General features: G+C 45.3%; 1 protein-coding gene across 3 annotated transcripts in view; it reads left to right on the plus strand.

The window, feature by feature from the left end:
* LOC144771527 (uncharacterized) overlaps positions 1–26,601 on the plus strand; it is a 280,734-nt gene that overhangs the window by 245,290 nt on the left and 8,843 nt on the right. For 2 of the 3 annotated variants that reach the window (XR_013599335.1, XM_078655936.1), the window contains one exon: positions 4,574–5,712. Coding sequence is in view for 2 of the 3 variants with exons in the window: in XM_078655936.1 (XP_078512062.1) it covers positions 4,574–4,971 (398 nt within the window). In the remaining variant the exon portion in view is untranslated. Of the gene's footprint in view, positions 1–4,573; positions 5,713–26,601 lie in introns of those variants that run through there. The other variant, XM_078655941.1, reaches the window with a different exon arrangement.

Below are 26,601 nucleotides of genomic sequence, written 5' to 3' on the forward strand. Positions count from 1 at the left end.
ATATTCGCGCTTAGCGCGAATATCTCCAAAAGGAGATAGATATCTTGCATGTTGTAATGCAAGTTATTGTGGTATATGGAACTCATACCATAATCTCTCAGGAAAGCAGAAACTGATCCTTTTGGGACCGCCTAAAAAGGCCTAGGGGGTGAGGAGTACTCTACTTTGCCCCCTTTTCACGTTCCGAACTATTTTATTTTACTCTCTTCTGTAATTACACAAAATAGCAGCGATAAGATGCATCGGAGACACAGTGAGAGAAAGGAGGCCGGAGATGAAGAAGAGATGTCAAATACACATTGGAGATAATATAGTGGCAGAAGGGAAGTAAATATGAGTAAACTTACCATGTAACATAAAAATGTTGCACTCTATACTATAAGTCTCATTTTATACTACAATCACTTCGCTACAACCTCATAAATTAAAAATAAAAATGAATAATGTCTCAAACAATTTTTGATTTCTAAATATAAATTTATTCTTCAGAATTTTCTAAATTTGAAAGAACTAGTAACATGTCCTCATCAGCAATGTCCTCATGAAAAGTCTGCAATGATGATTCTTGTAACTCTATGGTCTCCAAACATTCGATAAATTCGCCATCAAGAGATTGATCAAAAAAATCATTCAAGTCATCTCCTCCTTGTGACAATATTTCATTATTGGTGCTGTCAATTTCAATCAATGTAGTGGAATCATTCAAGTCATCTCCTCGTGACAATATTTCATTATTGGTGCTCTCAATTTCAATCAATGTAGTGGAATCATTCAAGTCATCTCCTCCTTGTGACAATATTTCATTATTGGTGCTGTCCATTTCAATCAATCTAATGGAATCATACAAGTCATCTCCTCCTTGTGACAATATTTCATTATTGGTGCTCTCAATTTCAATCAATGTAGTGGAATCATTCAAGTCATCTCCTTGTGCCAATATTTCATTATTGGTGCTGTCCATTTCAATCAATCTAATGGAATCATACAAGTCATCTCCTCCTTGTGACAATATTTCATTATTGGTGCTCTCAATTTCAATCAATGTAGTGGACAATTCAAAAGAAATTGCCACGGTCTCTTCATTGTGAGCCATTTTATTTTGAAATTGCTTGCTGTAAATTGCAGAAAAAAATAATCACTTTCATTTATCGTTTTTAGTAATACATAATATAAAACTAACTTTATCAAGTATTTAGTATAACAGAAGGACTGCAAATAAATAACAGAATTATCTTCAAGTGTACAACATAGTTCCCCTTACAAATTAACAACTCACCTTTTTAAAAGTAGGAGAAGTGTTAGTACTGTGTAAATCAAACACCAGAAATTCACCACCAAAAATTCCTCACAAATGTACCTCAGACAGTAGTATCACAAAATGGCTGTGGTTTCCTCTCGTTTGAAATATATACATAACCAATTAACTTTCATCACACACAAATACAAAACCAAACTAACATTTTAATTGGTTCTAAATTTCAACACTTTCAAATGTGTTTTCCCCATGCAATTTTCCATAGGACATTTACATACGTCTACAGCCTGAATGGCTGAACGGAATTACACCAAACTTGGCAAAATGGTTCATCAAACCTAAGAGGTCAGGAAGGATCTACTATGCCCCCTTATGGTCATTTCCCCCTTCGCTTTGGCCTCCTCTTGTCTCTCAATCCTACCGAGAGACAAGATGGCGGCCGCTACGGACTGTTTGGAATGTTGACAGACGCCGGAGAACCAATCAGCTTCGCAAAGCTCCGTAACGCGAAAAGTACGCGAAGCGGAGCGCTGTTACAGATATATATCTTTTTTTGAACGTTAATTTCTCAAAATCCACTGGAGCACATATATTGAGACCTAGCAAAGGCACATCGGGCTACCAGTCCCTAATATTTTGCCAAGTTTCGTGCAAATCCATTCAGCCGTTCGATTATTATTATTTTTTTTTTTTTTGCCCCGCGGGGCCCTTTTAAAACCTCCACATCAAACGTAGGGGGTCAGCGAGGATCTACTATTCCCCCTTATGATCATTTGCCCCTTCGCTTTGGCCTCCTCTTGTCTCTCGATCCTACCGAGAGACAAGATGGCGGCCGCTACGGACTGTTTGGAATGTTGACAGACGCCGGAGAACCAATCAGCTTCGCTTCACAAAGCTCCGTTGCGCGAAAAGTACGCGTCCTGGAGCGCTGCCCGGTCCGCTGTTACAGATATATATCTTTTTTTAAACGTTAATTTCTCAAAATCCACTGTAGCACATATATTGAGACCTACAAAAGGCACATCGGGCTACCAGTCCCTACAATTTTGCCAAGTTTCGTGCAAATCCATTCAGCCGTTCGGGCTAAAAGTGAGGCCAACCGCCCTATGGAAAACTCAATGTTAAAAACACGTTTTGGGACCCCCCTTTTTTCTCAGCCCCCCCTTGACGAACCCCCCCCAAATTTTCAAGGGCTGCTCAGAAACAAAATGTGCCATTTTCCTGAAAATTTCAGCCAATTCCGTCCACAAACGCCAAAGTTATTAGACATAGAATTTTCAAAAAACCCATAGAGAAAAAATCCTAACTATATATACCTACTGGCGACCGCCAGTAGGTAATATATGTGTGTGTATATATATATATATATATATATATATATATATATATATATATATATATATATATATATATATATCTATCCAAGAAGGTACTTCATTCTTAAGAATAAACGTCACCAACACTCTGGAAGTTGCTGTGCACGAAAGATTTTAATTAGGCAGGAAAACAACGCGTTTCGCTTTGCAGCTTGATCATGTTTACCTATATATATCTATTTGCAATTCATTTAATTTCATATTATTTCCTAAAGGCTTGTGTTTTAAGCCCCTGCTCCAATTATAATCTCTGGGAGGGTCTTTCAGTGTCAGTGGTTGGCCATGTGTGGATTTGGATATATAGTGCTGCTCCTTAGTGGCATTAGTAACTTACATTTGTAAATTTGCGTCTACACCATGATCAGGGGTTGAGACATGTAAGTGTACACCCTTGAGTAACTTTACAATAGTAAATGGTGAATAGCCAACAATAGTAAAGTTGCTCAAAAGTGTAAGAGTACATTTACACATGTAACTTACACACAAGTGTAAGTTATCACATGAAGGACCAAGGGCCACATGCATCAACGTATTTAGGAAGTGCAAACGGTGCGAATCGGTAAATTCGGCCGTTTGCACTTCCTAAATATGTGTTTGGGATGCATCAAGCTTTTTTGAGTAATTCGTTATTTTTACCGAATTCCAAAAATGCGATTGCTTTTAAGGAATTGCAAATTTGCAATTCCTTAAAAGCAATGCATCATTTAATAAAAAATTGCGAAAATTCAAATTGGAAGTGCAAATTACCACGAGGTTCAACCTCGTGGTAATTTGCGAAATTGTTTAAAAATGCTTGAAAATGAATTTTTTAAACTGTCCAGTTACAGACACACATGTCCTTAGGACATGTGTGTATGTAACTTGTACTGAAATGTACATTTCAGGGGTGCAGGGGGGGGGTCCTTTGGACCCCCCCCTGCACCCATGAAATGTTCAAAGTGCCACTCGCAATTTGAGACTGCCTTCCAATTGACTACATTGATTCCTATGGGCCTCTAGACCCATAGGAATCAATGTAATGCCATTCCTTAATTGCACTTCGCAATTAAGGAATCGCAATTTCCGAAAATTAAGAAATCCTAAAAACTTTTAGGATTTCTTGATGCATAGCATTTTGCATTTCCTAAATAGCGATTCCTTATTTTTCGCTATTTAAGAAATGCAAAATCCTAGATTGATGCATGTGGGCCTAAATAAATATGACAGAACCTTAGATTTCACTAAATTAAAGTAATAGGTGGGGAGATGTTTCTTTCTTTGTCTCTTATGATGTCCTCAAGTACATACATTTTTAAGTTAGTATCAAAAGAGCTAAATGTATATCCATGACATGTTGCATGTCACGACACTGAGGTGGCTGAGTGTGGACCACTTCCGTAAAGGAGCAGGTCACACTCTGACACATCCACGTGCACAAACAACCCCTGACGTCAACAAAACATCTGCGAACAAACCATGCCCCAGAGTCCCAACTCCCACCCAGAGCCCAATTTACCCAAGTATGCAGCTTCTCAGCACTGTATAAGCACAGAAGTCAAAGGCACACCACCTGAAAGGGATAAGGGGCAGCAAAATCAGAGCTGTAGGGGCGACTCTCCCAAAATGCAGCACACACACACAACATTCAGAGCACATCAACATTGACAACAATGTGGTACAAACTGTAACAGGTTCACAACATACGAGAGGACCCAACTGGTGACGCTTTTGTGTAGAAACTGGCCAATCACATTTTGCATAGCAGGGAAATGTGAGGTGATAATGTACAAGTACAAACACACACCTGTGATGTTGTCAAAATGTCCACTGTCCCGCATCAAATAGGCATCTCCTCCCAAACAGTCACAATGTATATTGTCATGCAGTCTGTATGTAAACTTGTACAATGTCTCAACATACATGTGAACACAATGTTAAACTGCATCTCCTCTTCACATTGCAGAGGGAGAATCGACACCTCCTGCAAAGCAGACCGAACCTCTCTTCAATGATGACGAAGAAGACTTCCACACCATCATCCCCGACGCCCTACAACAGCTCATGGACACCCTCAGCACCTCACCCCCAGGAGCAGGGCAGCTCAGCTGTATCGAGGAGACCCCACCCCCTGCACAGACCACACATCAGGAAGCACCCACCACCACAGCTTTCTCCCAGGACCACCGGGACAACACATGGCATTCCAACGCTGTGTGTCAGGAGAAGATGGCTGTTCAGGTGCAGGTGAGGTTCGACCTCATGGCAGCCAAACTAGATGCCATATGTCGGTATCTAAGTCTCATCAGGGACAACTTAAAGTCCCTAATGGACACCCTCAGTCCCCTCCATGCTCTCCAATGATCCATGGCTGACATCGCCGGAGTCCTGACTCTGAGACAAGAACAACTCTTTAGTCAGAGTGGCTCCAGCGGTCAGCTGGGATTTGGGACACATGTGGAGGATCATGGGGAGCATGGAGCGGATGCAGGTGGAAAGAATGGCTGCCACGGCTGCACACCAGCGAGATGTAGCTGGGTTCTTCCATGCCCTGCAGACCCTCATCATGGCAATACCGCCACAAGGCCTGGCACCGATGAATGCTGCTGCTGTTTCTACATCCACATCTTCGCCCCCTGATGTGTCAGTGACATACAGTGCTGCAGACAATCCACCTCCGGCCACTGATGTGTCACTGTCACACAGTGATGCAGACAATACAACACCACCCACATGTGAGGCACATGAAACATCAGAGGATGAAGATGCGGATGAATCTGCCTTAGAGGTAAGAAGGAAGCAGTAGCATTCATCTCTGTCATATAGCCTGTTTCTGTTTAGTTCTGCCCTCTGAATCATCACCTTCCACTGTCCTCCGATACACTCTGCGACACTCACCTTGGACCACAACATTGATTGCCAGATTCTGTTTGGTTACCAATGGCACGGCAATCAGACTGCGGAATGAACCCTTCCTCTTCCGATGAACTTGTCATTCCCTAAAGGACTCTGGGATGCCTTCCACGGGGTAACAATGTTAAAGTGGGGTTTGCATGGCCCTGTACTGCCCCAGCTTCAACACTCCTCTTAATGTGAATAAAACATTCAAATTCACACAGATGTGTCATGTCTAGGATCATTCAAGTATGATAGTATGGATGAATGTAGGGTCAGTGATTCCCTCTTATGTCCATGTTGCTCATGTTGTGGGACTTGAATCACAGGGTGCAACATTACCAATTGCGGCCCGGGTGGCACCAGCACTACAACAGAGACACATGCATTAGTTACTTTCTTGCCCAGCCCACAACTGAACTGCTCCCAGAGCCCCGGGCTATTTATTCACAACATACGCAGGCCAAGGCCACTCTGCTCAGGCTTACAGGGGAGAACGACAAAGCTACATGTCCAAGGTATCCACACTGCCTGAGGTGACCTGTTTGTGTCCACTGTTCACAACACTACAAACACCAGCAGTATATGTCCACATGGACATGTCTGTGCTCTGCATACTGAAGTCTGTCCAGCGCATCTCCACCACACTTAGGGCCCCATTAGGATGTCGGGCGGATTGCCTCCGCCAGGGTGGCGGTGGCCACCGCCACCCTGGCGGAGGCAATCCGCCCGACATCCTTCCCTGCATTCCCCCCCGCCATATTACGATGGCGGAGGGGACCGCAGCGGTGGGAAACACCGCCCGCCTGTTTTCCGCCCCGGTCGCCTGGCGGCCGGGGCGGATAAGTGATAACATGGTGGCGGTGTCTATCAGACACCGCCAGCCATATTAGAATAGGCATCTGACAATGCCTTTCCGTGGCGGCAATGCTGCCACGGAAAGGCAGGCGGACTTCACTCTGGTGGCCCCCTGCGGGCCCCCAGAGTGCAGCACAGTAGGGGGGTGCACACAGGGGGGTACCTATGGTACCCCCCTGCATTTGCATAATGAAAGCGGCAGGCACCGCGCGGTGCCTGCCGCTTTTGTCATGCAAATGCTGCAAAGCATTTTCAGCATTGTGGCGGGCGGTGCAGAGTGCACCGCCCGCCACAATGATGGGAATACAGGATGCGCCCGCCACTGTGGCGGGCGCATCCTAATGCTGCCAACGGGACCCCCGCCCTCATGGCGGCCGGTCCCTAGTACCGTGAGGATGGCGGGCGGGCAAAGTCCGCCCGCCATCCTAATGGGGCCCTTGGTATTGTGTACTTTCTCATTGATGGGTCACTTGTCTCTTTCGCACATACTTGGTTCCCACCTCTCCCCACATTATGCAATTGTGTGGCAGAGGTGCCATGACATGGATGGTCTGTCTACATGGGTGGCCACGGTTACCACAGCTACTTGTGTTGTCGTGTCTGGTAGTTGGGCATGTTGATTGGCATGTTGTATGTGATTTTGTAACATGTGCATTTCCACAGTTGTGACTCGTTTGATTGTGGAGTTGACGTGTGTGTTGTGTTCAGCTGGTACTTACCGACGAGCAGTGCATTTCCATAGGTGCCATCATCAAAGGGCGGGTTGGTGATGAACTTACTTGTGAAACATGTGGGAATCATGCACACTGCCTGGGAAGTTTGCGACAACATTGGCGAACAGGCCCTGGTGGTCCACTTTTGCCTGCTCATTGTTGGAATGCATGTGGTTTCTGTTGCAGTGATTGTGTATAGTGGCGGCAGGGGGCACAAGTAGTACATGTGTGCAGTCAATTTCCCCCAACACGTGTGTGAAGCCAGCTATAGCGTAGTTCCCTTGATTGGTCTCTAGCTGTTCCTGCGCAGTGTGGGGGAAGTGAAGGTGCAGGGGTATCAAACTAATACAACCGTGATGCTTACAGGTATGATAAATCCCGCATAATAAGACCTTAACAAAAGTTTGTGTGGTCATAACCTTCCTTTTCTTTTCTACGAAGGTTCTGACCACACAAACATCTGCTACAGTCTTTGTATGCAGGATTTATCATACCTGTAAGCATTCCGGTTTGTCCAAGTGCAATACACTGTACCAGATTAGGTTTGTGACTATACGGTCGCTTGACCATTGTCACCATTTCTCCAGCAGTTTTCTGGCTCCTGACTTTTGGAATATGGAATTGCATTGGGGAGTTACCGCAGCATATGCAGTTAATTGAATCCACACATTGCCCTGATGAAGTTCCCCGTTGGGAATGGAACGCGTTGGCTGAGATTTTTTGCATTGTTGATGTATGTATTTGTAATGAAGAACTGTTTTTACACTACTGTTGACTACTGGACTTCATAGCCTGGTGCACCCCCATTTCAGTAACTACAATCTTTGATCTGGAGCACAGAGGCGCCAAGCAATGGCTGGCATTGGGATTGGTTGCGCAGGAACACTACGAATTGGAACTAGCGAGTGGTGTGGATACAAGGGCCCACCGTTGCTTTTGTGGACATGCATCCAAGGCATGTGTGAGGAAGTTTGATAGGGCTGGTTGTGAGACTCTTCTGACTCTGGCAGTTGTTGGTTGGAAGGTACCAGAGGCCAACAGGTGCAGCCCATCCAGCAGCTTTGTAGGCTGAAGGATGTTGGTTCTCCATTGTGTTGGTACCGTCAGCCTGTGGGCAATGTGGGTCAGGATGCGGAGGATGGTTGTCCTTTTGAGTCTGTAGTGGGCAATGGCATCCTCTGGCGTTGAGTCTCTGAGGCGGGTGCATTTTAGGAACATCTGCTCTCTTGTTCTGCTCTGGCTAGGTGGTAGTCCAGGGTGGATGGTCTAGAGGGGTCCTGGGCGTGGTGGCGGTGGGTGTTGTGTCCCTCTTTGGTCTCCAGGCTGCATGATCATTGGCTCCATGGCATCTGTTGGTCTTCAGATGTGGCTCTGGGCTGGGCTCCCTTTCTACAGCAGGTTGTCGTCCTGCTTAACACCAGGAATAGGCAGGTGTTAAATCCCTACTGCTAACGCACCTTATCGCTTCGCCGATCTAGCTGGTCGTTCAGCATATCGCAAAGTGGTGTTTTTGTGTGTTTTTTTGCACAGGAAAGCCTACTCTGCATATCATTAGCGCTGGCACTGTCGGCAGTTTGCACCAGCTTGGTAATAGGGCGATAAATCTATCGCCACTTTTACTAGCTTGAAATATCATCACTTACTTCATCTTTCACTTTAAAAGGGCATTCAGTATAGAGTAAAAAACTGTTCACTTTATCCAACTCTGTATATCTGATGATCACCAGAAAGGGCATTCTAGAAATGTACTTTATGCAATGACCTCTGCTTTGGTTTTGAGCATTGTGTCATCACTCTCCAAATGGTTGCTGTAATCTAGTGGTCCTCAAAACTCTGCGTTCCTTGGGAACTCAGCATAATGCTGAGGGGGCATCAAACCTCCAACAAAAGGACCCTTCTTTGAACCTAAGTTACAGTCTTGGTTTTGTGTTGTAAACCAGAACAGAGATTAGGACAAAAGTAGAAGGAGCCCCTCCCCAAGCTCCTCTTTATTAGGGTCCTTAAAGTGCCAATAGTATGTATAAAATGTTAAAGTCCAACTGGAACTCTAAAGACAGCAGTTCATCCAGTAAAAAAATGGATGTTCGCTAAATGTGCTCTCGTTGTAGGAATTTTATCCCCACCTTACGTGGCGCAGTTATCTGTAATTCTTCTTCAAAGAGTAATGCGGAATTACGGAAATTACTCTGATTACTTGAACATAATTGAAATTTTAACCAGGCTTAGTTCTTTAACACAATTCCTGCACGCACATTAGCTAAACCATAGATTCAGTATGGTATGATTACATGAATCATTTCTTTTGACAAATCAGAGAAATCCACCTAAATGACATTATACATTAGCACTATCCCAATTTCTAAGAAGGAGCTGACCATCTTTAGAATCACAATATTAGTGAAAGTTCAATTAACATGCAATGTTTCTGAAAAATATGTTATACACCATCCAAAGAGTGCTAAGCCCAACAGAAGTACAGGGGATGGACGGAAGAAACTTTAATTGTTGCAACAGTTAGGAATACTACAAAGTTCATTCAAACTATTGCACATTGGAAAAATATGGTCACTTCAGCCGTCTCTTATTCTGGGGAACCTGTGGGGAGAGAAGACATCGCAGGAAAATAACATGGGAGGATGAAAAGCAGGAGTGAAACAAGCAACATTGAAAAGCGTCTATGTTTACTAATATGGCAAATTCATGAAAATATGGCGAAACTAAACTACATTATTTAACATAATTCTGCAGATAAAAGCAAACTAGTTTAAACTACAGTCATATAATTCAACATTTGCATATCAAATCTATTACAAAAGTCATACGTTCTCAATATTGTCACCCAAAATTATGATTCTAAAAAGCTTCATCAAAGCCCCCTCACACCTTTTTATAATCATGAAATACATTAATAAAACTTTATTAATCAGGAAGTCATTTAGCTGAAATCATCATCATTTTTATTTGCTTTCTAGAGTTCTTTTCTGCCATCTTCTTCTGGTTGTAGACAGGATCCTTAAGACTCTCCATCTCCATTGATTTCTATCTTTTCTTCAATTTATTTTCACCTATACCTTTGTATTTGCATTTATATATCATACACTCAGAAAATGTTAGCAAAAGAAACAGAACAATTGCATATATCATTACGAGTATTACAGGCATTAGAATGAATCTTAAACTAATCCCACCTAAATTACCTAACCATTCACCAACCTTACCAAAATCCTTCCCTAACTTATTAAACCACAAATCTACAGTTTTCCATAATCTAATTTCTTTAAATGATTTAATCTCATGTGAAAGTTTAGGCAGATTAGTAATGAAAGAATCAATAACCCTATTGTTATCCGGAATTAATGTGGAACACCTCTTAGCTTTTAGCACCTTACAGACTCCACCCTCTTTTGTCAAAAGAATATCTAATGCTAAACAGTTCTGTGCTACCAAAGCTCTAAAAGTCATTAAAGCCATCATCTTTACATTTATGTACTTAAATTACCCTGCCATCTATTGCACGTGCATCTATGAGCATAGACAAATGTTTGATTTCACACCATTCATTGCCACACCTTCAGAAGGAATTATAGCACCTAATATGTCTAACACTTCTTGTCCAAATCTTTGTTTCACCCTTCTCCTACTATGTTCACTATCTATTTCATCCCTATGATAACCTCTAAGAAACACTAAAGCTAAGTAACATGACCTAACCCAATTTCACGACAAATTGAAAGAAACATTTCCCCTCAAAATTGGCTCTCCACCCTGCAAGTAATTTCCGCCTACTTTTTAAGTTCTATCACACACTCTAATACAAATTCAGCCTTTTCTCCCTTCAAATGAACCATACACAATTTGCCTCTTCTCTCTCTGGCTCCATTCTCAATCTAGGGTGCAAACTTGACATCCTGAACTATTCTTCTTTTATCTGCCCTAACCATATTACATAGTCTCATTCGGCTTGTCTACTGTATCCCCGTTTTCAATTAAATTAAATTCAATAGCTTATATTAAAGCATAGCCTCATTAGTCCAATTAGTTATTGGAGACCAAATTTCCAGTCCTCTTTTTATTAACCTTAGCCCCCCTCCTTGAGTGTACCTCCATTTACCATCGGTAGGTAGCTAGCAATTTCCCCAGCAGGTGGCTCCTTATCTAACCATACAGTAGCCAGGTATAGCCTGAGCACTGCCATAGTGGTGAAAAGCAGAACTCGATTTGATTCTCTCATTTCTTGGTTATTTATGCACAGCATGATTACTTGTGGTGTGAGATTAATCTCAAACCCTAACATAAGCTTGATGTAATTTCCCACCTCGTTGATCAAGACTGATAATCGGGGGCAAGTTGCAAACATGTGCACACTATCTGCAGCAAAACATCCACAACGAGAGCAATGAGTACGTGTTGAGCCTCCTCATTCGGAGATCCGCGCTGGGGTAATATACAAATTAAGCCAGGTCTTAAAACATTGAACCTGCAAACTAGCCGTGAAAAATGCAGTCTGGCTCAACAATAGAGAGTCCTCACAATCCCCTACCTCTGCCTGTACCAGATCCTGCCAGCCGTTAGTATGTTTAGTAAGATGGTCCTTCAGTATATTACTAAGTATTTTACAGAGTTTAGCTATAGGTGAGGAGGCCCCGAATATCGTATCTAGTAGGGGAATTCTAAGCCCATTAAATGCCTTTTTAGATAAATAATCCCACACTTGTAAGAATTTAAAATAATGCATATTGCCAATCCCAAATGTCTTCTTAATTATATCAAAGGGGTGTATCAGATTATCCCCCATCAGATTACCAATATACCTCACTCCTTTGTCCTGCCAGATTTTCATATATCCATCTCGGAAGATCTGCAGGAGTAAATAATTTTCTGCCAAAGGAGCATATCTGTGTATCCTAACTGCCATCCAGACCTCAAATGCTCCTAATACAATTTTAAATTTCACTCTTTTAAAATACGTAAAATCAATGTGACGCATAAGACAGCCATCGGCCTCTGCCCCTAGTACTAACTCTGTTTCAACCATCTCTTTTCCCAATAGGTCGGCCATCTGTTGTAGGGCTGAAGCCCAGCAGTAAATCTGAAGATTGGGGACAGACCACCCCGCGGTTTCTAGATAGTCATATATTTTAGCGCTCTACGGGGGCGTTTCCCAGCCCACAAAAATCTGGAGATTATTTGGTTAAAAGCCGAGAACCTCACCTTATTTATCTCAACTGGAATAGCTCTAAAAAATACAAAAGTTTGGGCAAAAATACCATCTTGATAGCATTGCACCTTCCTAAAATTCTAAGATGTAAATCAATCAATCAATCAATCAGAGTACTTGTAAAGGGCGCTACTCACCCGTGAGGGTCTCAAGGCGCTGAGGGGAGGGGCCAGGTCTTGAGGAGTCTTCTGAAGGCGAGTAGGTCTTGGGTCTGCCGTAGGTGGGTAGGGAGGGTGTTCCAGGTCTTGGCGGAGGTAGGAGAAGGATCTGCCGCCGGAGGTCGTTCGTTGGATGCGGGGGACAACGGCGAGGGCAAGGCTGGCGGAGCGAAGCTGGCGGGTGGGGGTGTAGAAGCTGAGTCTGCTGTTCAGGTAGGCTGGTCCGGCGTTGTGGAGTGCTTTGTGTGCGTGGGTGAGGAGCTTGAAGGTGATCCTCTTGTCGACGGGGAGCCAGTGTATGTCTCTCAGGTAGGGGGTGATGTGGCTGCGTCGGGGGACGTTGACGATCAGTCGGGCGCAGGCGTTTTGGATGCGTTGTAGTCGTTGTAGGTGTTTGGCTGGGATTCCTGCGTATAGTGCGTTGCCATAGTCCAGTCTGCTGCTGACGAAGGCCTGTGCCACCGTTCTTCTTGTTTTGTTCGGGATCCACTTGTAGAACCGGTGGAGCATGCGGAGGGTGTTGTAGCAGGAGGAGGAGACGGCATTGACCTGCTTAGACATGGAGAGGGAAGAGTCGAGGATGAATCCTAGGTTGCGTGCATGGTCGGTGGGTGTCGGTGCTGTTCTCAGTGTGGTCGGCCACCAGCAGTCGTCCCAGGCTGAGGGGGTGGGTCCGAGGATGAGGACCTCCGTCTTGTCCGAGTTCAGTTCCAGTCGGCGACAGCCTTCATTCCCTTGTAGAGGTTTGTTTTGGCGGTGTGTGGGTCCTTGGTGAGGGAGAGGATGAGCTGGGTGTCGTCAGCGTAGGAGATGATGTTGAGGTCGTGATGGCGGGCCAGTTGTGCGAGGGGGGCCATGTAGACGTTGAACAGCGTCGGGCTGAGGGATGAGCCCTGGGGGACGCTGCAGATGATGTCGGTGGCTTCGGATCAGAAGGGTGGGAGGCGGACGCTCTGGGTTCTGCCAGAGAGGAAGGACATGGTCTAGTCAAGGGCCTTCTCTTGGATTCCGGCTTCTTGGAGGCGTGTCTGTAGAGTGCGATGGCAGACCGTGTCGAAGGCGGCTGACACGTCCAGGAGGATGAGGGTTGAAGTTTCGCCGTTGTCTAGTTAGCACCTGATGTCGTCTGTGGCGGCAATGAGGGCTGTCTCGGTGCTATGGTTTCGTCTGAATCCGGACTGGGACGGGTCCAAGATGTTGTTGTCTTCGAGGTGGCGGGCCAATTGCATGTTGATGATTTTCGCGATGACCTTCGCCGGGAACGGGAGGAGGGAGATGGGCCGGAAGTTCTTGAGGTTCTTGGGGTCTGCCTTGGGCTTCGTGAGGAGGGCATTGATTTCGGCGTGCTTCCAGCTTTCCGGGAATGTCGCTGTTTTAGAAGGAGATGTTGATGACCTTCCGTAGTTGGGGTGCGATGGCTGCGTCTGCTTTGTTGAATACGTGGTGTGGGCATGGGTCTGACGGAGATCCTGAGTGAATGGAGTTCATGACCTTGCGTGTCTCGTAGTCGTTGACGTTGGACCAGGAGTTCAGGTGGTTGGCGCTGGTGGTGTTCGCAGGGGAAGTGGAGTCTGGCGCAGTCGGGGCGGTCGTGGTGTTAAAGCTGTCGTGGATATCAGCGATCTTGCGGTGGAAGAAGATGGCCAGTGAGTCGCACAGTTCTTGTGAGGGCAGGATGTCGTTGGCGTTGGCACTGGGGTTGGAGAGTTCTTTTACAATGCTGAAAAGCTCTTTGCTGTCGTGTGCGTTGTTATTCAGGCGGTCTTTGAAGGAGGATCTCTTGGATAATCTGATGAGGTGGTGATGTCTGCGGGTGGCGTCCTTGTGGGCTGCGTGGTTGTCCGGTGTGCGTTCGTGGAGCCAGTTCTTTTCCAGTTTCCGGCATGCGCGTTTGGAGGTCTGGAGCTTGTCGGTGAACCAGGTGGCTCTCTTGCTGACGTGGCTGTTGAAGGGTTTCTTGAGTGGGGAGAGGGTGTTGGTGCAGTTGTCGATCCACTGTCTGAGGGTGCGGGCTGCGGCATCTGGGTTGGTGGGGTCGGTGGATGGGTTCTGGGCGAGGGTGGTGATCAGCTGGTCTTCGGTGACTATGCTCCAGCAGCGGTGAGGCAGCTGTTGGGTGCGGTGGTGCGTGGTTGCTTTCTTGAAGGTGAAATGGATGCAGCGGTGGTCGGTCCAGTGGAGTTCGGTGGTGTGGTCGAAGGCGACGTGGTTGCTTGTGGAGAAGATGGGGTCAAGCGCGTGGCCGGCGGCGTGGGTGGGTGCGGTGACGAGTTGGCCGAGGTTGGCGAGGTTTTCGGTCAGCGTGGCGGAGTTGGCATCGTTGTTGTTCTCGAGGTGGAAGTTCAGGTCCCCAAGGAGGATGTAGTCCGTGGAGGCGAGTGCGTGGGTGCTGGCGAGGACAGCGATGGAGTCGCTGAACTTAGCCCGGGGTCCGGGGGGTCTGTAGGCGAGTGTTCCTCTGAGGGTGGTGTTGGGGTCGGTGTGGATCCGGAAGTGCAGGTGTTCGGCGGTGTTGAGGGTGTCGTCTGCGTGGGTAGCGACCTTGAGGGTGGACTTGTGGACGATGGCTATTCCTCCTCCGATTCCGTTGGCGCGATCCCTGCGGGTGATCTTGTAGCCGTCTGGGATGGCTATGGCGATGTCGGGCTCCGAGGAGTCATTCCAGCAGGTCTCGGTTAGGAAGGCCACGTCTGGAGCGGAGGTGTCGAGCAGATCCCAGAGCTCGACGGCATGTTTGTGTGCGGAGCGGGTGTTTAGGAGTATGCAGCGGAGGTGGTTGGGTCCAGTCCTTGGCAGTGGCGGCTGGTGAGTTTTGAACATGGTGAGGCAGAAAAGTTGTTGAGTGCAAAGTCGTGAGTGAGCAAAGCAAACAAGCTCAACTGAAAATGTGGAAGTTACCCCACTCGCAAGAAATTTTTTAAAATAAAGAGTGGTAATAGAGAGATGGGAGGAGAGGAGTGTGATGGATACATATTGGCGAGAGAATGTGCAGTACAGGGAGGAGGAGGCGTTAGAAAGAGGGGAATATAAAGGCCAGATGAAGATGGGAGAAAACACGTGTAAGGAGGAGAGGTGTAAGCAGGAAGGAGGGAGAAGTGCAAGTAATAACTTTGCGAGCTCCATGGGCCTAATCTTCCATGGCAGCTGCTACTAATGGTCAGATACTTTTGTGTGGATTCTATCTTGTTACCAACTGCCACAAGCTGCACCCGCTTACTGCCTTCTTTCTAGACTCCTCAGCCCTCAACCTAACCCTCCTGATTTTAAAATGTATCCCCACGTCAATACGGTTCTCTGGATTGACCCAGACTGAAACAGCCCTTGATCCTGAGAAAGGTATTGAGGAGAGTGCCAGATGTTGATAAGACACACAGGCTCAATCCACTTCAAATAATAGGTCAGGGTTGACCTGGTTTCCTTTCCAGCAGGGAGGTATCAAAGTAGGTGTTAACCAGCACATCAAATGTGACTTCTATATTTGTTGCAGTGCCTTCTCATAGTGCTGCGTATGTGTCTCCCTTTAGCACTGCACTACACAAGAAACCTACTGCCAAGCTCCAATCTCAGCATACGCTGTTTTTTTTTTTACCTTCAGCTGGCAGATTCCAGAACTCCTCAGTGCTCCACATTTGTCTCACTGACCCTTGAGAAAACACCGGACAATAGAGCATCAAATCATCGACACCTGCTCTACTGTCCCAGGGCAATGATATGCCAACATCACTGTATTTGCCACAGAAGGGACACCACCGAGTGTAAACTGCTGGCAGCAGACACAAAACATAAGCAGAATAATAGTACAGGTAATTTTAAAATGCTGTCCCTTGTTAAAAAGCATGCACGTTTAATACCAGCCACATCCGCAACATGTTTAAATAGCCTTTGTAAAACTATTTGTGACTCTGGGCAAATCACAATCTCCTCGTACCTAAAAATGGATCTGTTATTGTGCAATGCAACTGGTGCTCATGCGATGCACTCCAACATCTCTGTGCGGGAGTTCACGCTACATAAAACTGAAGCAAAAAATAAATAAATAGAAAACAAAAAAAAACACAAAGGCACCGCTAGGAGACTTCCCCAACCACAGGAGATCCTCTGGAAATTAAAAAATCTCCCACTCCGCCAATACTGCCCACTTCACCTCCACTCCGCAGAGACACACACCTTGTATCCCCAGCACACAGCCTGCTCCAGTAGAGCCAGAGTGTGTTTATATATGAGCCAAGTGTGCCAAGTGTGCCTGAAAGCACGAGGACGGCTTCAGAGACACCATGTGCATAGAGGGCACTAAGACAGCCTGTGCCTATAGCATGCACCCCCCAAGAAATCCAATGTATACAGCCTGCATGCGCCCTGTCATCCTGTGTACACAGACCCCTGAACCACCCACCCCGTGTGCAGAGCACACACACAGCCCGCATTCGCCCATGGCATCCCGTGTGCACAGCGTGTACGTAGCATGCACAGCCTGAGACATCCCGTCTAACAGCATGCACCACATGACACACATGCTATGCAATCCATTCCCATGCATGCACACTGTGTATACAAAGAAATAATAATGTGTCTAATATGGAAAATGCACAGAACCATAACTTGCAGTCTACGGCGGAGTGTAGACACCCCTGAAGGAGAACTAGGACACCTTACTGTTCCTTTTCGGCACGAGGGAATTAAGTGATTCGCAAATAAGAGGTGAGACCACTTTCAAGCCTCATTCTGATTTGAAATAGGTTCCAAGCCCCATTTGCATCTCGGAAAGGCATTTCCCAAATCTCAAAATGGATTTAGTATATTGCACCTCGCACTTTTCCATTCGCCATCCCTGTGATTTTGCGAAAAAACGTTTTTTACGACCGCCAAAGCATTTACCTACAACCTAACATATGCACATTCCTACATTTCTTGTTTCTCCAATCTTCACGTTGTTTCTAAGGTTAAGTAATGCCGGTAGGACAATCTTTGACACCAGTGTGGGACAGTGCAGGCACAAAATATGCATACAGTTGCAACTTGCACCTCTCTGAGGCGAAGATTTAAAAAATGGCTATAGAATTGTGTACAGGGTAAAAGGGCACCAAATATGTGGTGGCATTGGCCTGCATTTCTTTGATTAGTCATGATTTGTATGCTCCGGAATAGCGGGAAACCAGCAGTTCCTTTTAGTTCAAGAAAGGACCAGGGTAGAAAACAAAACATTCCTGTAGATATTTTTCCAGGTCTTTACAGCAAAAAAGTCCCCAGAGTACTCAAAGGCATTCACTCGAGGCTTAATTAAATGTAATGCTGTGTGAAATAAAATCTTTAAATACTGCACATTTAGCTGCGCTGCATTTAGCTGCACTGCGTTGATCGAATGAGCGGGAAAACCAAAGCAGGTGATGTTCACTGACATGGGAGAGTGCAAAGGGCGCCTCCTGCCCCAAACCCATATTAATGCTGGCCTTCTAAAGCCGCGTGTAGCGACTCTAAAGGATGAAAGGCATCCGGTACTTAACATTTTATACAGCACAGTACAGCGATCCCTGAAACTCCTCACTCTGTGCTTTGGAGGGCATGCCATGGTTGTCCTAGAACCGGACACTGCTTCAAAGACTGGCAAACACAGGAGCGAGGTCGAAGCCACCACTCTAGGCCGCATCGAGGCCCAACAGCGCACTGGTGGTTTTGCTGGAACGGGCGAGGCGGGGGAGGGCTTTACTCCTGGAGTCCCTTGCTGAAAATCATGTGCTCTGCAAAATCTTTACCCTGCCAGTCACACGCAGTATTTAATAAATCCAAGGCGGATTGCGGCCGGGAGAGGGAATATATTATCGACCCAGGTGGTGACAGGTCCCAGATTCTTTAAAGCAGAAGAGCCGCCGAGCCGCTGCCACTGTCTGCCAGCTCAGCTGCCTAAGTATGCGGCGCCAGCGCAGCGCCAATGTTAGAATACATTTTACAAACAACAACTGAGACCTGCTGAGTGTGAAATAAAAAAACTTACGTTATTATTCTTCCATACTGAGGAAGCGTGTAGAAGTACACACACACTAGCTCACTAGGCTCGACTCAACACACAGAGAGAAGAAGACACACACCGGTGGTGGCACGATTCCTCGACTCTACTCTCGTCCTCTCGTGACTGCCTAGTCGAGTTGCACTGGCGCGCCAGGCTTGGTCACTGCAGTGACGTGGTGCCGACAGTGCAGAGAAATGGCCAATCACCCCTGCATGGCTCGCAGTGACTGCTCTCAGCCAATCCTGGCACTGCATTAGCAGCGCCACTGCGCCAGGATTGGCTAAGAGCAGGGTAAGTGCCTGCCCATAATGAGACCCGGGAGGCCCGGGTCCCTTGCAGTCTGATTCGCTGTAGGGGAGGGAGGGGAAGGTGCTGTACCATGTGCGTATGCGCAGGCCAGTACTAAAACCAACTAGCCCAAAAATTGACATGCGCACACTGCAGCTGCACTGTTAGTGTTGCACTGTCAATCACTGCCGTAGCCCCGCCCCCACACCTTCCGCAATGTCGGGCTTGTCCCAGCTGATCTACCGTTGCCGCAGAGAAGTTTACGAGGAGTGCGCGCACACTCAGAATTATTTTTTTAATTTTGAATCCTGCCTGTGCACAGTGGCGGTCGTCCATGGCTAGTGGGACAACGCCCCAACGCCCTTAATGGACGCACCTCCACTGGTCCTTGGAGGTTTGGTGGCTGTGTCGCAGGTGAAGCTGCAGGTGCGGCAGGAGAAGGGTCCCTGGTTCCGTTTCGGGGCCGCCTGGAAGCAGGTGTGGTGTCGGCCGGCATTGAGTGCGTGGAGGGTGCTGGCTTCGTAGCAGAGTCTGGTGTTGCGGGTTCCAGGGGTTTTGGCGCTGGGCGCGGCCCAGGCGCGGACAGGGCGCAGACGGGCTTGCCTTAGGCGCTCCTTCGGCACGCCAGCGGCGTGGCCGCACAGCGTCCAGCATATATGGGGAGGTGGGAGGGTGGAGCAGCTGGGAGGCGGGAGCAGCGAGTGGGCCGGGGGGCGGGGAGACAGTGGGACAGAAACCAGAATGGGGCGCAAAGAGGGGGAAAACAGTGGCACAGAGGTCTAAAATGGGGCACAACATAGGGGAAAAACGAGTGGCAGAGAGAGGTACACAGAGGGGGAGAAACAGTGGCACAGAAAGCAAAAACGGGGCACACAGAGGGGGAAAACAGTGGCACAGAGGTCAAAAATGGGGCACAACAGAAGGGAAAAACGAGTGTCACAGAAGCAAAAACGGGGCACACAGAGGGGGAAAAACAGTGGCACAGAGGTAAAAAACGGGGCACAATAGAGGGGAAAAACGAGTGGCACAGAAGCAAAAACGGGGCACACAGAGGGGGAAAAACAGTGGCACAGAGGTCTAAAATGGGGCACAACATAGGGGAAAAACGAGTGGCAGAGAGAGGGACACAGAGGGGGAGAAACAGTGGCACAGAAAGCAAAAACGGGGCACAGAGGGCAAAAACGGGGCACAACAGAGGGGAAAAACAAGTGGCACAGAAGCTAAAACGGGGCACACAGAGGGGGGAAAACAGTGGCACTGAGGGCACAAACGGGGCACAGAAACGGGGTAGAGCACACTTACCAGCGGCAGCAGGGGCACACAGGCGGAGCTGCGTGGAGGGGGAGCAACCTACCAGGATGTCATTCTATTAAAATCTGCTTTAGTTTTTTTAAATAAAGGCTCCAAATTGATTTGCACAATTTCATTCACATTAGCAGAGATCTTGATGCCAAGATATCTAGCATTCTCCACTACTCGTACATCATTCAAACCTATTCTAGAATTTTTAACAATCAATTTTTATTTTTATTAAGATAATATGCTGAGATTTTGCAAAAATCTTTCGATTCCTTTTCTACTTCAATAATCGCCTCAAGTGGATTAGCCATTAATATAGTGAGATCATCAGCATATGCTAGAATCTTGGTGTCTCCTCCAATAGATTGAATGGCCTGTATTTTATTATTCTCAGCTATTTTCCTAATTAAAGGATCAACATATAAAGCAAATAATAATGGGGAACAGGTGCACCCTTGACGATGTTTTCCGCAAGTAATTTTGATTATATCGGATATAAGACCCATTGACGCTATTCTTGCAACAGGATCCTGGTATATGCATCTAATTGCTCCAATAAACCCTTTACCCAGGCCGTTCTTTTCCATAATTGCCCATAAAAAGGGCGAGGAGACCCTATCAAGCGCTTTTTCAGTGTCAAGTAGTATTGCAGCCATAGGGTCTCCTGCCACCTTTGTATAGTCAAACAGCGAAATTATGCGGCAGATATGATCCGTTGTACCCCTTCCTGGGACAAACCCGTGTTGGCAAGGAGAGACTAGCTTTTTAATAACTCCAGATAATCTATTCGCCAAGATTTTAGAAAAGATTTTTGCATCGCTATGGAACTCTCCTTCTTATTGATCTTTTGTCCACTTGTGTTTCATTTTCACTAGTTTCATAATCTATTTGTCTCTCAAATCTCTTCTGGTTCCCAGTGTTTCCTTTTGCAACTTCAATTCCTTGGAATTTTATTCAGCTACTCTCTGTTTAGCAACAGTATTTATCAGAGTCTCATTATTTTCCAAACAACCTCGACTATAACATGAGCTTTTATTTATGTTGAACAAGTTTGTATGCTTTCTTCCCTTCAAACTTCTTCTTACCACTGGGGGTCTCTGTAACTATGATTTTCAACTGCACACATTTGTCTTTGTCTTTTGCACTGTAACAGCTCTTCACTATGATCCCTGCTTTGAAACTGGATAACAGGAATTTCAGGTTCCTCATCAGAGCTTTCACTAACCTGAATGTTCACCACTTCCTTTTGTTTATTGTCTTCACTAGTTTCAAAATATTCAAACCCTTTTGGGTCCACTCTGCAAACTTGAGCTTGGCCTTGAATTTGACTTTGCACATGACTCTGTTCTTCACTTTCTGGACATATCTCATCAATTGATTATTCCACTGCTTCTGCCACATTCACTCTCCTCGTGTGAGCCACATGGATCCACTGCAGCTTTACAGCACACTTGATTGCATTGTACATTGTCAGTATTACTTAGAAGGGTCCTCGCCACCTCTTCTCAAGCCTAATCTTTCTGGCATGTTTCTGGACCATTATCCAATGTACTGAGTTTAAGTTGTGAAAAGAAATGTCCCTTGTGCCTTCTGGCACCACGTTCACCTGATAAGAGGCAGATTTCACCATATCAGCCTGACCTTTGCAGTGATATAGCATACTGTCATCAGTTAGTGAAACTAGTCTAACTGAAGGAACATATGCAAGTCTCATTGCCCTTCCCATGATAATTTCATAGGACAACACACCCGTTTTCTATCAGGAGTATTTCTCATGATCATCAACAAAGGAGGAAGCGCATCTCGCCATTTCAAACCAATTGAGGCACAAATTTACACTATTTTATCCTCGAGAGTCCCATTTGCCCTCTTAATAACCCCTGAAGATTGTGGAAGATAACTACAATGGAACCTATGGTTGATCTCAAACGCTATGCAAAATATTTGCAAAATCCATTTCTTAAAATGAGTACCACGATCTGTCTCAATAGAAAGTCCAAATCTCTGTATCAACTCCCTCTACAACAATTTGGCAACTGCAAGGCTATCTCTGGGTGGGATAGGCCTCAACCCATTTAGAAAAAGAGATGACAACTTCTAAGATGTACTTCATACCATTGCAGTTTAGCATCTCCATAAAATCTGCTTGAAATTTTTTAAATGGGCCCTCCGATATGCTAATATGGTTCATGATTATTACAGTCCTTTTCCTCTTATTATGTAACTGGCACACCATGCACCTTCTACTAACATCCTCAGCAACATTTCTGAATCAGGTATTTCCCTTAGTACTTTGGACTATTCGCAGTAGGCTAACTCTTGCTGCATGTGACCTATCATGCAAATATTTACACACAGGATGTAACATTGAATCTGGAAAGACACATTTACTCTCAGCATAAAGATAGAAATATTGATCATTTTTCATGTAACCCACTTTTTCCCATTTCTTTTTCTCTTCATCTGGGACTTCCACCTAGAGATCTCTCAATTCACTCAAAGAAGTTTGGATTCAAATCATAAAGAAACTATTTCAATTTTTGCATTTTTTACTGTACTCATTCTTGATTCATCATTTTCACCCTCTTGCACAACTGTCCTGTAATGCACAATATTTTGCCATCTGGTCCGCATATCTATTTCCAAGTGTGACCAAGTTTTTAGCAGCCTGAGGAGCAATACACTCGAACACAGCATCAGCTTGTGGCATCTGTGTTGCTTTCAAACCAATATGTGAACACTAATCTTTATAGGAGCTCCTGAGATTGTCATAAAACCCCTTTGTGACCACAGTTGACTGGCATAATGCACAACCCCAAAGCTATACTGGATGTCTGTATAAATTATCACATACAAATTATCTGACAAGTTGCAAGCTCTTGTCTCTGCAGCCAATCCTGCTATTTCTGTTGAAGTTACACGCTTCCAAAGTCTCCGAAATTGAACATTCTGCACGGGCCGCTCCCAATGCTGCATGTTGGTCTCTCAAACAAGATCAATCAACAAACAATGTCAGATCAACCATTTTCAAAGGTGTCTCTTTAATGTTTGGTCTTGGTTTTGTATATAACTCAGTAGCCACCATGCAACTGTGGCCAGGTTCTCCATCAATCTCATCATTTACTTAGTTTTCACATCTCCTGTCTGAAATAGCAAGTACTGTTGCAGGATTCAATTAATTATACCTCTTATTAGAGATGTTCTTTGCTGCAAGTATAACTTGTTTATAAGGAGTCAGCCTGCTGTTTATTATATGATGTGTCCTCGTTCTGGTCCAAAGTATTTCTTTTGAGTATGGGACATATACAGCTGAAGCATGGCCCATAGCTATCCCTTTACTTTGTTCAATGACAATGCAAACAGCCGTAACCGATTTCAAACAACCTGAAAGACTTACAGCTACTAGATCAAAACAGATGACAAGTAAGTCACTGGACACATCGGACCACCATGCTTCTGTGTATGGATCGAACATGCACATCCTCTTCTATCATGGTAAAACAGAAAAAAACGTTAGTCTGTACTCAGGTATTCTGAGTAAGGGCACTTGACAAAAGTTCTATTTCAATTACTCGAATGCATCAGAGCATTTTTTATCGAATGGTATGGGATCTTGTATGTCACTGCATATCAATCTTACTAAAGGTTTTGCAATCAAGGAAATGTTTGGAATCCTCTGACGACAGAACCAAAAATTCCAAGAAACATCCTAACCTCCCTCTGGGTGGTAGGCAGGTTTATTTTCAGAACTGCAGACTTTCCTCACACCTTGTTCTGTGTGGTTTCTGAGATGGGTTGCTTCCTTTTTACAATACTGCATGTTAGATAGGGAGGTGTTATGTCCATGTTCAGTAGATTATTTATCAAGGCATATTGAATTAAGTTTACAGTCCTCATGTGCTGTGCATGCAACCAGTAAGTCATCAATATAGTACACTACAATGGAATTGCATGGTCATCTCAAACTCACTAGAGCTTTCATCAGAATTTGGCTAAAAAATGAAAGACTTTACTCTATTGTGGGATTCTATACCACATGAGAACATACAAAAATTGGCCTTCCTTATGAAAGAGAGCTGAGGAAAAAGTTTGACGTAAGTTGATGACTGTATACCATTATGCATCTGATGGAATTTGGAAGACAATCACTGCTGTATTCGATATTATTGGACAACATGGATCAATCTTGTTAATTTTTTAGAGATGCTGTACATTTGGCTTTTTAATTCCCATTACAGCAGAGTTACCACAAATACCAATTACCTCCTGGAGGATTCCCTGATCAATCATTGTCTTTATTATTTAGTTCTGGGAAATGATCGATCTGGCTTTATTTTATTTTGACTGTTTTTTTCCAACTGAAACGAGAAGAACAGTCACCCAGGCCCTTGTCAGCAGCAGGTTGGACTATGGAAACGCCCTCTACGCAGGAGCCCAGGCCAAACTCCTGAGACGGCTCCAACGTATCCAGAACGCCTCTGCACGCCTGATCCTCGACATCCCTCGCCGCAGCCATATCACACCACACCTGAGAGACCTGCACTGGCTCCCGGTCAACAAGAGGATAACCTTCAAGCTCCTCACCCACGCACACAAGGCACTCCACAACACCGGACCAACGTACCTCAACAGACGACTCAGCTTCTACACTCCCACCCGCCAGCTCCGCTCTGCCAACCTCGCCCTCACTACAGTCCCTCGCTTCCGAAGAGCGACCTCAGGCGGCAGATCATTCTCCCACCTCGCCGCCAAGACCTGGAACACCCTCCCCATCCACCTACGGCAGACCCAAGACCTGCTGACCTTCAGAAAACTCCTCAAGACCTGGCTTTTCGGGCAGTAGCAGCATTCCCCACCCCAGCGCCTTGAGACCCTCACGGGTGAGTAGTGCGCTTTACAAATTATTTGATTGATTTCTCTTTTAATCAATCAAATAAATCTCTGTTTTCTAGCAAAATCCCATACATCATTATGACAGTATGCTTTAAATCCAGAGGCAGATCTTTCATTTATTAAAACTTGGAATAAATGATATTTTGAATATATTGAGTTTATTAACATTGAGTCTTCATCTTGTGTCTCAATCACAACACCATCCAGTGTGCATTAGAGCACACAATGTATTTTGCAAAGGAAATCCCTTCCCAATAAGTTCCTAAGCCTTGAATCACAAAAAGTTAACTGGTGCTTGTCCTCTATCTTGCTAATTATAACTAGAACATCTGCTGTAACCTGATTAACAGTTTGATAATTGCTGATACCTACAACTTGGACACTCTTCCCAAGAGGGCTAGGCTTGGGATGTCCACAGAATTAACTGTAGAACAGGTAGCCCCTGTATCGATCAAAAATTAAATGAGATGGCCATTGGCTTTTTTTTCAACATACGGGAAGCTTTGGTCTACCCCATGGAGTGCTCCAAGTGGGCTCTCCTCCTTCCCCTTAAGGAGCTGTCATTGTGAACTGCTCCCTGCCACTTCCTAATTAAGACTCAATGGATTCTTATTGTACTCTGCTTTATAGGGCATCTTATTGCTCATGTTTTGCTACATGACTGGGCTGAAAGCATCAACATTTAAAATGATTTCTAATTCTATACACCCTGCTCAGCATTTGGCATATTTGGGACCGTCACATTTTTCTGCATTTATGGAACAACTTTCCCTGTAATCATGTTTGGATTTTGACAACACTACCTCTTCCAATACCTGATTTTCTCACATAAGTGACAAGCAGTGTTTCTCATCATCATTTCAATATTCACATTCATACCATCATTGTTCATCCCGCTTCCACTAGCTTGGACCTGACCTGCTTCATTTCCCATTTGCACTCTTTGCAAGTGGTTCACCCCAGGGCTTTAAGTGGGATGAAAAACTGGAGGGTTTTCCAAAGGGGCGTGGCCAATGTAATTAAGCTAAAAATCTGTTCTTAGAATAGTGTGCCGCCGGACTGGTATTTTGCTGTTTCTGTCATTGCATCCAGATATATGATGCTACAAGTAACATCATGCCTACAACAAGTCAGGACTATTGGCTTTATCAATGGTAGTTAGTTGCATAAGATAAATAGGCAGCAACTATGGATAGTATATAATATTGAAAAAGCTTCCACTTAAAGCCCTGGTGACACCACCACAATGCTGCTGCTCTTGAGTTTCAAAAAGAGTAGGGAAATTCAGAGAAAAAACGACTCTCTTTAAAGGATTTCCCTTTCCCTACAACGCTCACCTGGCATGACGTCATGCCGTAACTTCTCCACTAGTGAGAAATGAGCAGTGTGAGCACGCCCACATGGATGTGCCTGCTGTCACTGCAGTTCGAAAAAACGGACCACCTGTGCCAGGGCACAAAACAGAGCCCGATAGGAACCCGTTTTGAGGACCCCTTTAAAAAACTGCCGGTGCTCAGCACCGGTGAGACCTGACCCTGCGTTAGAGTTATATTCCGTTGTCCAATGTAACATTTTAATTAGTAATCTAAAATGGATATCAAGAAATATCATCCCATAATTCACACAAAGGACGCTGCCCCAGCGTGCTGAATGGGCGCTTAACTTGCT

Source organism: Lissotriton helveticus, chromosome 1_1 (genome assembly GCF_964261635.1).
Source record: "Lissotriton helveticus chromosome 1_1, aLisHel1.1, whole genome shotgun sequence".
NCBI classification, from domain to species: Eukaryota; Metazoa; Chordata; class Amphibia; order Caudata; family Salamandridae; genus Lissotriton; species Lissotriton helveticus.